Here is a 16,118-nt window from a genome sequence, read left to right as displayed (position 1 = left end):
CTCCATCTCCATCCCAACCCAAACCCCGTCCCATCCATTCTCGTTTCCATCCCAGCCTTATCCCAACCCAACTCTATCCCCATCCCCTTCCCCATTCCAAGTCCAAGCCCAACCCTGACTCCACTCCCATCCCGACCCCATCCCACTCCTCACCTCCATCGCATCCCATCCCTCATCCCCAATTCTGGAGCACGTCGGTTTTCCAATGTTTTATTTCCGTTTTGAGATTACAGAGTCTTTATTGCTGCTCTAATACAATCACTCAGACATCAATAATTAAAACATCCTTTTGAAAATGTTCTCCAAGTTTTGCTGCCCTCTCTGCAGCTGACGATGATGGGTTTTGTCTCATTTGTTTCTAAAGATCAGAACTGAATTATTTTCCTTATGCGATTTTGCTGGTGTTACCTAAATCTCCTTTTCCTAATTCTTTAAAAATGTGTTACGTTAAAAAAAAGAAGAAAAAAAAAAAGAAAAGAAGAAGAAGAAAAAAAAAATTACACGTTTTAATTTAGAGATGATCACAGAATATTATAATTCCAGATTGATTAGGAAAAGCCAAGCAAGCGGAAAAGCTAACAGGAGAAGCAGAATGACACGGAGAAGGACTTTAAAAATAGAGGTGGGAAAAGGTGGGGCCATTTTGGGGGGGTAATTTTTTTGATTATTTTTTTTTGTCCTATCACCTGGAAGAGAAATGAAGGTAAATCAGGGCTTAGAAATCGGCACGGCCGCCGGGAGAGATGATCCTGGGGCAGTGGTGAGCTCAGTGTGGGGTGCTGAGAACCGTGTTGGGTGCTGAGCTCCATTTTAGGGTGCTGAGCTCTTTGTTGGGGTGCTGAGCTCCAACCTGGCAGCTGAGCTCCATTTTGGGGTGCTGAGCTCTTCGTTGGGGTGCTGAGCTCCATGCTGTGGTCCAGAGATCCAAGTTGGGTGCTGAGCTCTTTGTTGGGGTGCTGAGCTCCAACCTGGCAGCTGAGCTCCATTTTGGGGTGCTGAGCTCCATTTGGGGTGCTGAGCTCCATTTGGGGTGCTCAATGTGTAGATGCTCAGCACTGGGAAACTGAGCCATGTAGGGATGCTCGGCGTTGGGAAGCTCATTGTAGGAACACTCCATGGACAGACGCTCGGCCCAGCGCTGCCCCAGCATAAAACATCCAACAGCTCCGTGGACTCTTCCCAAAATCTCCGATCCGGGCACAGCTGTGGAGCAGGGAGAACTGCTGGCTGCAGGACGCGGCTGCGGGGCCGCGCTTCCACAGCTCCTCCTTTCTTGTGCGTGAGTGACGGCGAGGACGCGGCGAGGAGCTGCAGCAGGCAGCGACCAGAGGTGGATGAAGGAATCTTGAGGTGGATCGAGCGGTGCCTGCGGGACGAGGGGTGCTGGGACACCACCATGCAGCTCCGCTTTGTGGCCAACGGTTGGCCAACCTCCATCGCGGAATGACGGCAGTTCCCAACTGGACGCCGACGGGGCGCAGGCGGCTCCTCCGCCCAGAGGAGGTTTGATGGATGCGATGGAGGAACGTCACCGGGAAATCAGACTCTGCGCGTCCCCAACGAGGCTGCAGAGGAGCTGACGTGGGTGCCGTCGGCCGTCGCGATCCGGCCGTGATTCGGAACAACGCCAGCAGCAGGAAGGAAACTTTGGTTCACGGCAAAGCTTGGCACTGGGAACGGAGCAGCAGCGCAGCGCCGGGGAGTCCCCACCCCATCGGCTCCTTCCTCACCCTCATCCTCACACAGCCCCGAATGGGAACGACCACAAAGAGAGAAACGAAACGAAGGGAAAGAAACGGAGCGTCTCCCAGTCCGCGGCAGCACGAACACGAGGCAGAGCCGCGCACAGAACTCTAATTCAATAAATAAATAACCTAACACACGGTCTACTACGAGAGCAAGCCTGGCTCGAGCGTAGCAAGCTTGCGCTGCTTCATCCTGTACAGTAGTTGAGAAAGGATTTGGGTTCTGTTCCTCGTGGCGACAGCGGCAGGAACTTAATACCTGAAAAAGAGAAATCCAGGGTTCGGCACATAAAAACGGTGAAATTTTGGACTGGACACTAAGAAAATGATAGAATATCCTGAGTTGGAAGGGACCCACAGGGACCAGTGCATCCAACACCCGGTGTTGGCTGAAATGGTGTTGGAAGGAGCCAGGTCCTGTCTCCTCCCTCGGAATTCGGAGATATTTTTAGTTGGGGGGAGGGAAGGGGAAGATCAGCGGTGCCAACAGGGCTGTGGGTTGGGATCAGCTCAGGGCACAGGGAGCTGCACTGCCACCTCCAGCACCCGAACCTGGCTTAGAGCAGCAGAACTTATCAGACAGAGGGGAAATTTTGGACAAGTCCACATTGGCTTTTGGGTTGGGTGGCTTTGGTTACACTGCGTGTGTGTGTGTGCGGAGTCACCACCCCAAGTCCTGAGCCTGGAGGGAGAATTGACCCACAGAAATGTGGGGTTTTTCAGTGCCTCCTCTCTGGTGTGAGCCCAAGCGCTGCTGAGCGCCAGCCCCGCTGCGTCAGGCTTCAAAAATAACCTGGTTGCCTGAGAGCTGCCCGGGGGCACTGCAGCAGGAACAGCTGCCATCGAGGGAGTCCTCAGCCTGGGTGCAACCAGGGCAGGAGTGAGGTGCTGGGGAGACCTGGAGAGGAACTTGGAGGAACTCAGGAACAGAGGAGAGTGCCTCTGTACATGGACAGATGGTGACAGAACAACAGGGAACTGCTCTGAGCAAGACTGAGGACAGGAAATCCTTCAGCCAGAGGTGACACAGCCCTGGCACTGATGCCCAAAGCTGTGGGTGCCCCATCCCTGAGGCCATGGATGGGGCCATGGGCAGCCTGAGCTGGGGGGCACCCAGCCCACAGCAGCGGTGGGACGTTGGGGTCCCTTCCAACCCAATCACGGTTCTACAGTCTTTAAGGTTCCTTCTAACCCAACGAGGTCCAGGAGCTTTGAGGACTCTCCCAACTCAACCCAACTCAATCCTATGAGCTGTAAGGTCCCTCCAACCCAACCATTCCACGACTCCGCAGTTCCGTGACCGACAGGAGCTGCACCTGTAGTAGTTGGGTTTGAAGGGCCCGTTCTTGTTCAGCCCCAGGTACTTGGCCTGCTCGTCCGTGAGCTCTGTCAGGTGCGCGTCGAATGTCGGGAGGTGGAGGCTCGCCACGTACTCATCTGAAATATTCCAAGCAACGAGCGGAGCACAGCTCTGAGCGACGAGCAGCAGAGAGAGCAGAGCTCGAAGCACAGCTCCCTGCAGCTCTTCTGAAAGAGGCCAAGAGCTCCCACCGCCCATCCCCTGCACAAAGCATCGACAGTTTCACAAAGCGTCGCAGCACGAATGCCGGAACGGCAGAGATTCGCCTTTGCTGCTGCGGTATGAAGTGGCTTTGTCCTTTTCTTTGATAAAAAACAAACCTTTGGGCAAGCTGTTCCGCAGCCCAGACAGAAGCTGCCCTCCCCCTGACCTTCTCAAAGCATTCATATCTTGGAAGCACTCCATGTCCCATAAACACTCGCTGTCGGAATTGAGACAGATTGAGAGAGGAGCCTCAAAGCTCAAAAAAATATATATATATCAAATGTATCAAAATGAGGCTGTTGAGCTGTGCCTCTTCCAACTTCCAGATTTGGGTCTGGAGAAGTGAAGTGTCCAACAGTACCTCCATTAGCCCTGGGCCACAAGGATGAGGGTGAGGACGGATGAGGATGATGCCCAGCACGGCAAAACCTCTTTATCTGCTCAACATTGGTGAGGAAATAAAGAACAAGAGAAGGCAACCAGCACGTCCTTACCCATTTTCTTTGGCAGCAGGTACACGTCTTGCTTGTAGCGGCCCTCGGGAGCATTGTACAGCTCTATCAGAGCCAAAGCCTGCATGGAGGGGACGCTCGGTGAGTCAGCGCCTCGTGCTACGGGCTGAGCCCCAACCAGCCCCACTCACCTGCGTGGTGGCGGTGATGGACAGCACGAAGGTGGGCACCGTGGAGCAGCTCAGGTTCAGCAGGCGGCCCTGGGGAGGAAAAGCACCAAACCCTGAGGCTGTGCCTCCCTCCTGGGGCGAGGCATGGTCTCTCCATGCTCCTGCAGCGGGAGGCAGTCGCTTTCCGTGCCTCTCACCTCCGCCAGCAGCACTATTCGCTTCCCATCTGGCCAGATGACGTGGTCCACCTGGGACCTCACCCGCTCCCAGGTCAGCTCCGGTGTGCGCAGGCTTGCCTGAAAGACAGCACGCAAACGGTCAAAGAATCATAAAACTGTGGGACGGCCGGGTTGGAAAGGTCCTTAAAGATCGTAGAACTAAGGGATGGTTGGGCTAGAAAGGTCCTTAAAGACCATAGACATCCTGTGGGATTCCTGGCAGTGCCGTGCAGCGGATGGGTGGGTTATTTTACTCACTACCTCACGCTGAAGTGGGGCCAGGAGCTCCCCACGGCCCCGCAGAACCCACCCTGTGCTACGCAGCGCTCACCACATCGATCTCAGTGTTGGAGTGCCCCATGTTGCAGACGATGCAGCTGTTCTTCATCCGGTCCAGGTGCTCCCTGGTCACTACATTCTTGTTGCCTGTGAAAAGGGAATGCAGAAATATCAGCAGGCACAAAAACGCAAATTATGGATGTGACTCTGCCCATTTTCTGCCCTTTCCTTTAGAGCTGGGTGCTCATCTGCCCACCCCAGCGCCGCGTACCTGTGCAGGTGATGACAATGTCCACCTGCCTGATGACTTCGTTGAGCTTCACGAGCCTGAACCCATCCATGCTGAGAGGGAAAAAAAACAGGTCGTTGGAAAAGCAACAACAAATGTGCCAAAAAACAGAGAAAAAAAAAAACTCTCGGTCCTCATTTTAACCTCTTAACACTGCGCGACAGCCAACACGGAGCGCTGAGCAACACCGTGCCCCAAGCATTTCTGGGGTGAAGCAAAGAGATTCGTGTCTCCTGCGCAAGATGTGACACTAAAAAGTGAATTTTGGGGGTTTCACGCCCTTCTGTTGCAAACTCAGCATCCAAAAATGCCCATTTTTGTTTGTTTCACGGAGGAAGGTGTGCTGTGCACATGGCAGAACCAGGGCAGGACTTTGGAGGATTTGTCAGCAGTTCCCCTGAGAGCTTATTTCTGTCTCTCCTGAGCTACAAAATCGCAGTTACTGTACAATTATTTTTTTTTTCCCCACTCTATCTCTCAGCCTGTCCCAATTCTTGCTTCTTCCCGCTGCAAATCCCTTTTGGAGGTCATACCCCCCAAATTCTGCAGGTGATGGTGATGGAAACGCAGACATGCTGCTTATGGAGGGGTGGTCAAACCCAAACATCCTGCAAGCGCTTCCCACTGCTTCGTGGCCACGATTTTCCTGCAGAACACCCCCAGAAAGGAGGGAGGCCGGGTGCTTACCAGGCCTGCAGGGCGCAGATGGGATCGATCTCAGTCACGTAGACGATGGAGCCCATGGCCTTCAGCGCCGCGCAGCAGCCCTTGCCCACCTGGGAGGGAGAGGAGGAGGATGAGGGACTTCGGAGGCATGCAGGATTCCCAGATTTGGGGCATGGGAAGGTAGAAGAGGCACAAAAAAAGAGACAAGTGCTAAACTCAGGTTGCCCAACATTCTCAGGTTTGGAGCAATGTAGGACGTGGGTCGGGCTGCAGCTCAGCTCGAAGCTGAAGACATGACAGTGCTGATTATTTGGCTTTCTGAGAGCTCTTTACCCTCCCTCCCCCAAGTCGTCCTTGTGTCCAGAAGGACAAACAACACCAAGAGATGGCATTTATCTCAGGGGACATGCCAGGGTTCTGTACAACCTCTGCTCTGTTTAGGAGGTGTCACAGTTCCATCCCTGAGGGTCAGCCCCCCCGTACTGATAAGGACCGACGTCTCCCTAAAGTGGAACTGCTTTCTCAGGAGGATCCCTCCATCTGAGGGTGAAAACACATCAGTAAGGCAAACCTCGCTTCTATTTCTTGAGCAGCTTTCGGCACACGGCGCTACAGCTGTGCGCCCACAGAGCTCAGCCCCCAATCATTGCCACCGCAGGTATTTTTGTGTCCCTTAACATTTCACTGTTGGTATTTTCATGCTCAAATGCTCTGAGCGTGGAGCAGTGACACATCTTAAAGCTCAGGTTTAGTTTCTGCTGCACATCTCGCAAGGACAGCCCTCATCTGGGCAGCGGAAGCCCTTACCTCCCCATAGCCACACACCACCACCTGCTTCCCTCCGAACATCATGTCTGTTGTCCTCTTCAGGCTAAGGAAACAGAAACAAAGAATTAAACTCCAGCAGCAGGAACAGGAATCATTTCTATTCCCGCATGGGAATTTCTCCTGTGGCCAATTTGGGTGCTGAGAATTGGAACAAAGAGGACAGATTTGGGGTTTGATTACACACACATAGATAGATTTTTTTTTTTCAGTTCAGATCTCTAAAAATCTTTTCCAAAATATCTTCTTTGTGTCCCACTTTATTAACAAAAGCCACGACGTCTCATGGAAACACCTGCAGAAGATGCAGAGGCGGTATTTGCTTGCCAGAATCCCACTGCTGTCCCCCAGCACAGCTCCCCCTCCCACCCATTCTCCTTCTGCCTCCTCCCCAGGAACGCCCTACATCGCAGGCTATTTTTGGCGTGCAGAAATAGGTCAGCAGTGCAGGGAAGGTGAAATTCCCCCACACTTCCCGAGGAATTCAGATTAAAATTCCGGCAGGTTTCCTTGCACCTTGGCTCAGGTTTCCCTCAGCCCCATCTCAGTGCCTGTCCTGTCGCAGCTGAGACAACCAGCCTTCCCCCATCCCGATCGAGACGATCAGTGAAACGTGGAATCACAAGAAAATAACGAATCTGTTTAAGGATTCCAACCTTTTCAGCCTGCTGAAAGGTACAGCAAAATAACAACTCTGCCCTCAGACACTCAGAACTTGGGAGCAACTCCTCACCAGGCACCCGAGCCCCCAACAACACAGCGACACAGCTGCCTCTGGCCAGGCCCTGGGGCATCATTAGAAGGAAGAGCTGTCACAGAATCACAGCATCACAGAACTGTAGGGGTTGGAAAGGAGCTGCAGAGCTCATGGAGTCCAACCCCCTGCCCAAGCAGTTCCTACAGCAGGTCGCACAGGTCGGCATCCAGGCAGGTCTTGAACATCTCCACAGAAGGAGACTCCACCACCTCCCTGGCAGCCTGTTCCAGTGCTCCGTCACCTCACTGTGAAGAAGTTCTTGTGCACATTGGTGCAGAACTTCCTATGCTGCAGTTTCCAGCCATTTCCCCTTGTCCTGTCTCCGCTCACCACTGAAAAGAGCCCAGCCTCGCCATTCTGCCCCCCACACCTCAGATATTTATAGACCTGGATCAGGTCCCCTCTCAGCCTTCTTTTCTCAAGGCTGAACAGACCCAGTTCACTCAGCCTTTCCTCATAGCAGAGATGCTCCAGGCCCCTCACCACCTTGGTGGCCCTCCGCTGGACTCTTCCCAAGAGATCCCTGTCTGTTTTGTACTGGGCAGCCCAGAACTGCACGCAGTGCTCCAGGTGAGGCCTCACCAGGGCAGAGCAGAGGGGGAGGATCGCCTCCTTCGACCTGCTGGCCACGCTCTGTGCAATGCACCCAGGATGCCATTGGCCCTCTTGGCCACAAGGGCACACTGCTGGCTCATGGCAACCTGTCGTCCACCAGGACACCCAGGTCCCTCTGTGCAGAGCTCCCCTCCAGCAGCTCATCCCCCATCCTGTACCGCTGTGTGCCATTATTCCTCACCAGATGCAAGACTCCACACTTGCTTTTGTTGAACCTCATTTGGTTTCTTGCTGCCCAGCTCTCAGCCTGTCCAGCTCTCGCTGAATGGCAGCACGGCCTTCAGCCAATCCTCCCAGCTTCGTATCATCAGCAAACTCGCTGAGGATGGCCACCATCCCCTCATCAAGGTCACTGATGAAGATGCTGAACAAGGACCCAGCACCGACCCCTGGGGGACAACACTGCTCACAGGCCTCCAACCAGACTCTGCACCGCCAACGACGACCCTCTGCGCTCTGCCACTCAGCCAGTTCTCAACCCACCTCACTGTCCACTCATCTATCCCACACTTCCTCAGCTTTGTTATAAGGATGTCGTGGGGGACAGCATCAAAAGCCTTGCTGAAATCAAGGCAGACTACATGCACTGCTTTCCCCCCATCCACCCAGCCAGAGACAACATCATAGAAGGCTATCAGGTTGGTCAAGCACGACCTCCTCCTGGTGAACCCGTGCTGACTGCTCCTGATCACCTCCTTTTCTTCCAATTGTCTGGAGATGACATCCAGCACCAGCTGTTCCAAAATGCAGCAGAACTGTGGGGATGAAACTGCACGATCGTGCAGGGAAGCAGCAGTCGTTTTAAGGGTCACCTTCACGTCCTCTTACCAGGACACGTATTATAAACATGGATCCTTTTCCCTTTTGGTCACGACAGCCTCTACCAAGAAGATCGCTTCAAAGCCGAGATGAGGGACGGGGTGCTCCAAAAGATTTGGGAAAAAGATGCTGTTGTGGTCAGCAAGAAGCCCACTTTGGAGCTCTGAGATGCCCTGGTGCTACCAGGTGAGAGGGGAGCGTAGCAGTGTGAGCACAGCTCAGCAGGAGATGTGTCTGCATTTCTATGTATTCAGTTCATCATCCATGGTGCAGCTCTGCCACTGTGTGAAGTCCAACTTCTCCTTTGTTTGGGGCTGACTGAGCTGCTGGGATCATCACCACAGAACCATAGAATATCCCAACCAGCAGGAACCCACGAGGAGGAGTCCAACTCCTCCAACAAGCACCACCAGATCCAGCACCGTCTGAACTGCGGGAAGGCAACTTGTCCTCACCTCACCTCTCTTTGGCAAAGTTGGGCCAAAATTTAGGGGGACGGATGCTCAATTCCATAAAAAGAAAGAAAATTAGAGAGAAGGAGAGGAAGAAATGCCATTTTCTGCAGGATGATTTTCCCACAAGCACAACATTCAAGCTCTGAAGCCCAGTGTGCAGATGTTTATGTGTAGCTGCACAGAGAGCAGCACATACCCGTCCAAGATGGACTCCCTGCAGCAGTACAGGTTGTCAAACTTCTGCTTTGTCACTGAGTCATTTACATTCATGGCTGGGACGCAGAGTTTCCCTGCTTTGGACAACTGGTAGAGCCTGTGAGAAATAAGGGAAAAGCAGAGGATCAGTGCAAAACACGTCCTTGTGTGTTCTACAGTGTTTTGCTGGGATGAATGGAGCGCATCTGGAGGGATAAATAGAAACTCTTGAGGATCTGAGCAGCACCCTGATTTCAGGATGACTCTGAGATGAAGCCACAGCTCTGCAGCTCTCCCTGTCTGCAATCCCAGCTCAAAGCAATCATAATTTCCTCTGCCACATCTCACTCCTTTCCAGAGAGCTTAGGCCCAAACCTTTGGCTTTCTCCAAAGGCTGTCCCTTGTGCAGCCCTTCTCTGCCATCTCCCCTTACCTGTGCACTCCGGTGACGCTCTCCTCTACGATCCCCTTGATCTTCTTGAACATGTTGGGGTATTTCTTGTAGATCCAGTGAGTGAGATCTCCTCCGTCATCCAAAATCTGGAAGAAAAGCAACCGCGGTGTCGCCACGCTGACAATTCCTTCTGACCCCAACAAGGCACAAAGGGAGCAAAGCTGCACCCGAATCTTCCCTCGAAGGACCTTCTTTGTAGGCAAGCCCCATCCATGTGTGTCATGCCCCATGATACCCATGCACAGCCCAACCATGCAAGCTCAGAATGCTCCCCAATTTTCCCCTTATTTTACATTATTTGAGCATGTTTCATACAGAACTTCCCATCTGATTGCACTGTCTCTGAAGATGCGGAGCTCCCAAACCAGAGGTTCATATTTTGGGATTGGTGTGCATGTTCTCCTAGCTTCACTTTATCAATTTGTGGCATTTTCAATGGGAAACTACTCCTCAAAAAGAAGAAAAAAAAGCCAATATTGTGTCTAGACTGAGATTCACAACTTGTGGGTGGACTTTTTGACCTTCACAATTCTTTCTGAAACTCGGACAAGCCAAGACTGGCAAACAAACAGTGTGGATCCATGCCTGTCTCCTCCCATTAATTACTATTCGTCTCATTTAGATCATGAGCTCTGGGGCTACAAATCACAATGCAAACTGCACACTTGGCAGCTGCAAATGATTCCCCTAAATTTGCTCTTTTTTTCCCCACCAAACACAAAGCTGTGCCTAAAACCAAGAGGAAATGCACTAAGCCCCATTGAGAAGGGGGCTCCCTCTTGGAGCTCCAACACGGCCATGACATCTCACCATGTTGGGCTGCCAGCCCTCCACGTTGACGCAGCGATCGATGCACCACCAGAAATCGTCTTCAGATTCTCCTTTCCAAGCGAAGACGGGGAATCCTGGCACAGAGAGGGAGGTGGGAACCACTCTGTGATTCTGTGATCTTTAAGGACCTTTCCAACCCAACCGTTCCATGACTCGATGGTCTTTCGGGTCCCTTCCAACCCAAACCATTCCTCAATTCGCCTGGGGAGTGGTGAAAATCTACCCAGGTAGAGCAGGATTGGAATTAAGGCATCTCCCAGGTGGACACCAGCAGCTCCTGGTTTGTGAATGCCGGCCCCAGAAGGTTCTCCCTCACCCCTTGCAGCCAAAGCCATGGCTGACACATAAGAATTTCTTCTCTTTGCAGAATTGGACTTCATATGGAACTGAACTGCGCCCAGCGTGCGCTCCCTAACGGAAAGAACCAAGCGCAGTAATTTCATCCTCCTATGGGTTTATTCTACATTTAGAAGACAATAATAATAATAACTAAAAAAACTAGAGGAGAACGTAAGCAAACATGTGAGAATGTCAGTGAATGTAAGGCCTGTCGATACGATGGGGCAGGCAGAAATCTTTTCAAAGCAGGAAAAGCGGAGCAGGCGACATTTCCTACCGCTCTCAGCGAGGGCAGCGGCCACTTCATTGAGGGTGGAGTAGATGTTGCATGCAGCCCACCTGCATTGGGCCCCCAGGGCACCCAGGGTCTCCATCAGGACCTGGATTTAAAAAAAAAAAAAAAAAAAAGGAAAAAAAGAACAAAATCAGGAAAAAGCCGAGCTTGGCCTCACACAGATCCAAAATATCAACTTACAGAAACACGGAGTCATTAAGGTTGGAAGAGACCTCCCAGGTCATCGACCCATCCCCCTCATGCCCATGAATTACAGAATCACTGAGGTTGGAAAAGACCTCGAACCATCAACCCATCCCCACCACGCAGCCTCCCAAATCCCCACTGCCACTCCTGGTTTTGGAGGAGAACCAACAGCTTTCACACAGCACAGCCGCATTCATCGCCGCCCACCACATCTCCATGCATATCTGATAGAGGAAATGTGACTTGGCTACCACTGCCAACAGCAGTGCCTTACAGATACCTCACATCAGCCCTGAGCACATGCAGAGATGCCCACAAAGCTCAGAGGGAGCACAGCATCATGGAACCACATTCAGGATCTTGTCCTATCCTAAGAGACAGGAAGAGCTACGGAGAGCATCTCTGCTACACCACCTGCAGTTATACAAAACGCATTTGTGGTGCTTGAACACATCCACGGACAGAGAGTAGTTCATTTTCACCACTGGCCATCTGAAGTTCGTCGAATCTACGGTGTGAATTTGTGTTACTGATTTTGACTACCAATAGAATTATGGGATTGTAGAATGGCTTGGGCTGGAAGGGTCCTCAAAGATCACAGAGCCATGGGATGGTTGGGTTGGAAGGGAACAACCTAAAGGATAATAGAACTATAGAATGGTTGGGTTGGAAGGTCAGAGAACCATGGGATGGTTGGGTTGGAAGGATACTCAAAGATCTCAGAGCCATGGGATGGCTGGGTTGGAAGGGAACAACCTAAAGGATAACAGAACTATAGAATGGTTGGGTTGGAAGGTCGGAGAACCATGGGATGGTTGGGTTAGAAGGGTCCTCAAAGATCTCAGAGCCCCAGAATGGTTGGGTTGGACAGGACCTTAAAGAACTCAAACCCAAGTGTTTTTGCAGCTCCGACAGGCAGCCACAGCACTCAGCAGCCCCATTTCCATCAGTCCCACACTGAAATAAAACAGGAGGAGGTTATGGATGGGATCTCACCGCTGTCTGGGCTGTGATGTGTGTGCAGCCCACAATCTTGGCCCCAGCCAGTGGCTTTTCTCCCTGAGCTCTCTTCCTCAACGCCATCAGCGCAGGCATTTCTGAAAGGCAAAATGGAGAGAGGTCCATCAGTGCCACACATGGAGAAGCAAAAGGCTTTAATGGAGGCATCAAAGAAGTCAGGGCACAGCTGAAACGAATCCTATATCCCTGTGAGGTTTTTTCCCTACGACCCAGAATGCAATATAATCAGAAATTTTCCAAATTTCTACCAGCAAAGAAGCTTCTTCCTACAACTTAGGATTCAATATCATCACATTTTTGCAAATCTCCACCTTCAGGAGAAGGAAGAGCAGTGCAACAAGCCCTGAACGAGGCAGAGCGGAAGGAACGCGGTGTTTCACCTTGCTCAGCGATTTCGATCTCTCGACGCCCAAATTCTGCCTGTTTGATGTTTTTCACACAGAAATCACTGCTGCCCTTGGAGTTCTTCTGCTGCTTGTCTCGGGGGGAGGTCTCATCGTCAGAGCTGTCGGTGTAGGAGGCAGCTGGGGGAGAACAGGAGGTCAGAGAGGGAGCAGAGCTTCCATGTTCAAAGAAGCATTAAGGCTGAAAGGAGGTCTGGGATCCCTAAGCTCAACCACCAAACCATCCCCACCACACTCACTAACCATGCCCTCCTTCCTTTTGCTTGTTTGAGAAAGGGAAAGGGAAGAAACATTCCGACACTATTTTGCCTCTTCTTCCTCCTCTTCCACCTCTTCTTCCCTTTCCTTCTATTCCTCTTCTCCTCCTCCTCCTTTTCTTTCTCTTCCTTTTCCTCTTCTTTCCCTTCCTCTCTGGAAGGAGCTGCCCCTTGGCACCCAACTCAGGAGCCCATCACTCACTCCTCATGCAGCATTACCCAAAGCCCTTCACCCAGCTCACAGTGGCACAGTTCTGCATGGGTTTGCATGAACACAAGACCTGGCACCAAAATTATCCCCTGGAGCAGCACGGGGAGCTGAGCAGAGCTGACCACTGACCTGCAGCTCGCTCATCGAATGCCCTCCGATGAGTTTATTTCTAAGCTTTGCTTTGCTGAGCTCCTTTTGGAACTGCAAATCGTTATGAGTCAAGAGTCCCAGACTGGAGGTTCTCAGCACCCAGCATCTCTCCTGGGAAGGTCTCCAAGAGGTAACGAGCTCCAGGACGTTGTCCTGCTGAGCAGCCAGAACTGATTTGCATCTTTCTACCCCAATTCTGTGCTTAAACAATGCTAGAGGAGTAGAATGACATGAAGGGTGGATGAATTGCATTGCAGAGAGCTGAGCCCACGGTCCTACCTCTGCCCACAACCACAGTGCTACGGAGGCACCCAGACTGTGGGAATGACCCAAAAAAGGATTTGCGGCACCTTCCAAGAACTCAGAGCCCATGCAATCCCCTACCAACGGCTCTGCTTGCATTTCCACAGCAGAAGATCCGAGGCACGGCCATCAGGCAGCACCCCAGATCCAGCTCCTTTCCCTCCTGGCTCCCAGGAAACCCTCCAGTGATCCCCAGGGCAGAGCTCAGTGCTGGGCTCCCCACACGGCTCAGCTCTAATGCTCTTAGCAGGAATTAAGGACTGCTGGAATGTCTCTGCCACAAGCCTGTTCCCAAACCCCTGTGCGGGTCCAAGGGTGGGCAGCAGGGCTGCTCAACCCCAAATCCCACGGTGCAATGCTGAGGGCTCTGGGAGGATCGCAGAGCTGTGCAGAGATCTCTGCAGAACTGCAGATCTCCTGGGGCTGAAGGCGACTTTGGTAAATCAAATCTCACCCAGATTCTTGTGCACTGATGGGAGGGGAGAGGAAAGGAGAACAGAAAAGATGAAAAAGGGAAAAAAGGGAGAAAAAAAGGTTAAAAAGAAAAAAAGGGGGAAGAGGGGGAGGGAGAAAGAAGGGGACAAAGAAGGGAATTTTAAAAAGGGGGGGGAACAGGAGGGAAAAATGGAGGGGAAATACGGGAGGGGGAAAAAAATGGGAAGAAGGGGAAGAAGGGAAAGCAGAGAGAGAATAGGGGAAGGAAAGGGGAAGGAAAGGAGACAAAATGGAAAAATGGGAAAAGAGGGAAAAAGGGGAAAGGAAAGGGAAGGGAGAGGGAGAAGGAGCTGCGTTTCAGGCAGTGAGCAGCACTGCCTCACTGTGCCATGGACCCTGAATGGGTCTGTTGCCCAAAATGTGAGAACACCCCCAGTGAGCAATTCCCATTCCCAGAAAAACACCCAATTCCCCCCGGTTTGTTTATAGGACTTTGCTGTGTCATGTTTCTGCATCAGCACCAAATGTCAGACATTTCACGTGTGAGGCACACGGTGAAGTCAGCCTGATCTCGTTAGGTTTTAATAAATGCTCACAGTCTGCCCCAGGAATGAACTATCAGTATAAACTGGGTGTGCCCAAAGAAACCAGATGGGGAAAAAGAGGAGGAAATAAAGAGGAAGAGAGGAGGGAAAGAACGGGAAGAGAAAAAGAAAGGGAAAGAGAGGAGGAAAGGCAGCAGGAGATGTACACGAGGGTTCAAAGGAGAGTTTTAAGAGCAGAGCAATGTGTTTTTCTACTCAAACACACATGAAGATGATGAGATAAAAGCAACAATCCCTTCCCACGCTCCTCCTTTTCCATGGTCTACACGGACATCGGGGTGGGACACGCAGACACTGGGATGCACGGACGTTGAGATGGGATCCACGTATGTTGGGATGGGGGACAGCGATGCTGGCATGGGACAGGTGGGTGTCAGGATGGGACACGTAGATGTTGGGGTGCACAGACAGAGGGACAGGACACAGGGACGGGGGGGGCACCAACCTGAGCTGTAGCTGTCTGTTGATGACTGTGAGATGGAGCGGGACAGCGAGCGGCGGCCGATTTTTGTCGGGCGCTTATTGAATTCCTGCTTCTGGTCAGCAAACTGGATCTGGGGGGAGAAACAGGGAGTTAGAGCAGGTGGGAAAACCCAAGGGCTGGGCAGAAGGATCCCTCCTCTGAATAACTGATGCTCCTCCTCGAGCCTTCTTACAGCACAGAACGTAGATGGTTTCCATCCCCCTTCCACGCAAACTTATTTTCCCTATAAATAAAAGTTATTTGTTGCAGGAGAGCCCGATTGCTCCCCAGCTTCTGCAGAATGACAAGGGATTGACCCACCCTGCAGTGTTCTTTGCAGTGAATGGGAAAACCCTTTGCTTACTGTAAAAGAAGTACAATAAACAAAACCCAAACCACCCCAAGTCATGAATTCCAGCCACACTCTGTGTGAAGGAGCATTTCTACCACCCAAGGTCAGTTAAGGATGCTTGGACGAACAGTGGCAGAGAGCATAGCTGAGCCTTCCCCTGCCTCAAAAATGGGCCACCTTGGGTCAAACGGGGACCCAAATGCTGCAGTCAGCATTGCCAAGAAAAGGACATGAGCGGCAGCCGCCACACAGAGCCATTAGGAGTAATTACTTGGATTCATAATGTGCAGGAGGGATAATTAGAGCAGAGTCACCCCTATCTAGATGCTTCTTAGGGTGAAATGAGCTTTAAGAGACGCATTTACAACAGTGTAGGCTCCTGCCTGCAGCTTCACTCCTGTTCCTGCAACAAGCCTCTCGTGGCAGGGATTCTTTGTCCGCGGTTCATTTGGCCCCCACTCTTGGTTGAAAAACTCCCTACTAATTAATTTTGGCTCAATAAGGCCAAATAATCCGTGCCTGCCCCAATCCAGGTTCCCCCCTGACCCAAACACCTGCTCTTGCAGATGATCCCACTGCTGGGCCACGGAGGTTGGCTTTGTCCCCATGTCCCATTTCTGGGCTCTGGATGCGGTCCCATCAGGCTCCCCTTGTTCCCAGTGCTGTTCCACAAGCAGTGGGGCTGCTCCATGTCTGTCATTTTATGATCTTTAAGGCCCCTTCCAACCCAACCACTCCATGATTCTATGATCTATACAGTCCCT

General features: G+C 51.9%; 1 protein-coding gene across 1 annotated transcript in view; it reads right to left on the bottom strand.

Moving 5' to 3' along the window:
* Window positions 1–196: 196 nt before the first annotated feature.
* The window catches only part of LOC122170160 (putative adenosylhomocysteinase 3), a 43,611-nt gene continuing 27,689 nt past the window's right edge, over window positions 197–16,118 (bottom strand). Inside the window, exons 2-17 of the mRNA XM_042836817.1 lie at window positions 14,985–15,093; window positions 12,555–12,698; window positions 12,151–12,251; window positions 10,951–11,053; window positions 10,314–10,408; window positions 9,483–9,589; window positions 9,051–9,167; window positions 6,191–6,254; window positions 5,405–5,493; window positions 4,700–4,770; window positions 4,481–4,575; window positions 4,129–4,227; window positions 3,953–4,021; window positions 3,804–3,882; window positions 3,062–3,182; window positions 197–2,004 (exon numbers count right to left, since the gene is read on the bottom strand). Of these exons, the coding sequence (XP_042692751.1) occupies window positions 1,998–2,004; window positions 3,062–3,182; window positions 3,804–3,882; window positions 3,953–4,021; window positions 4,129–4,227; window positions 4,481–4,575; window positions 4,700–4,770; window positions 5,405–5,493; window positions 6,191–6,254; window positions 9,051–9,167; window positions 9,483–9,589; window positions 10,314–10,408; window positions 10,951–11,053; window positions 12,151–12,251; window positions 12,555–12,698; window positions 14,985–15,093 (1,470 nt within the window). The 3' untranslated portion in view covers window positions 197–1,997. The remainder of the gene's footprint in view (window positions 2,005–3,061; window positions 3,183–3,803; window positions 3,883–3,952; window positions 4,022–4,128; window positions 4,228–4,480; window positions 4,576–4,699; window positions 4,771–5,404; window positions 5,494–6,190; window positions 6,255–9,050; window positions 9,168–9,482; window positions 9,590–10,313; window positions 10,409–10,950; window positions 11,054–12,150; window positions 12,252–12,554; window positions 12,699–14,984; window positions 15,094–16,118) is intronic.

The sequence above is a fragment of the Centrocercus urophasianus genome, unplaced genomic scaffold (genome assembly GCF_019232065.1).
Source record: "Centrocercus urophasianus isolate 14NV4802_14NV808 unplaced genomic scaffold, USGS_Curo_1.0 seq_635, whole genome shotgun sequence".
Lineage (NCBI taxonomy): Eukaryota > Metazoa > Chordata > Aves > Galliformes > Phasianidae > Centrocercus > Centrocercus urophasianus.
This window is presented reverse-complemented; position numbering and strand designations above follow the sequence as displayed.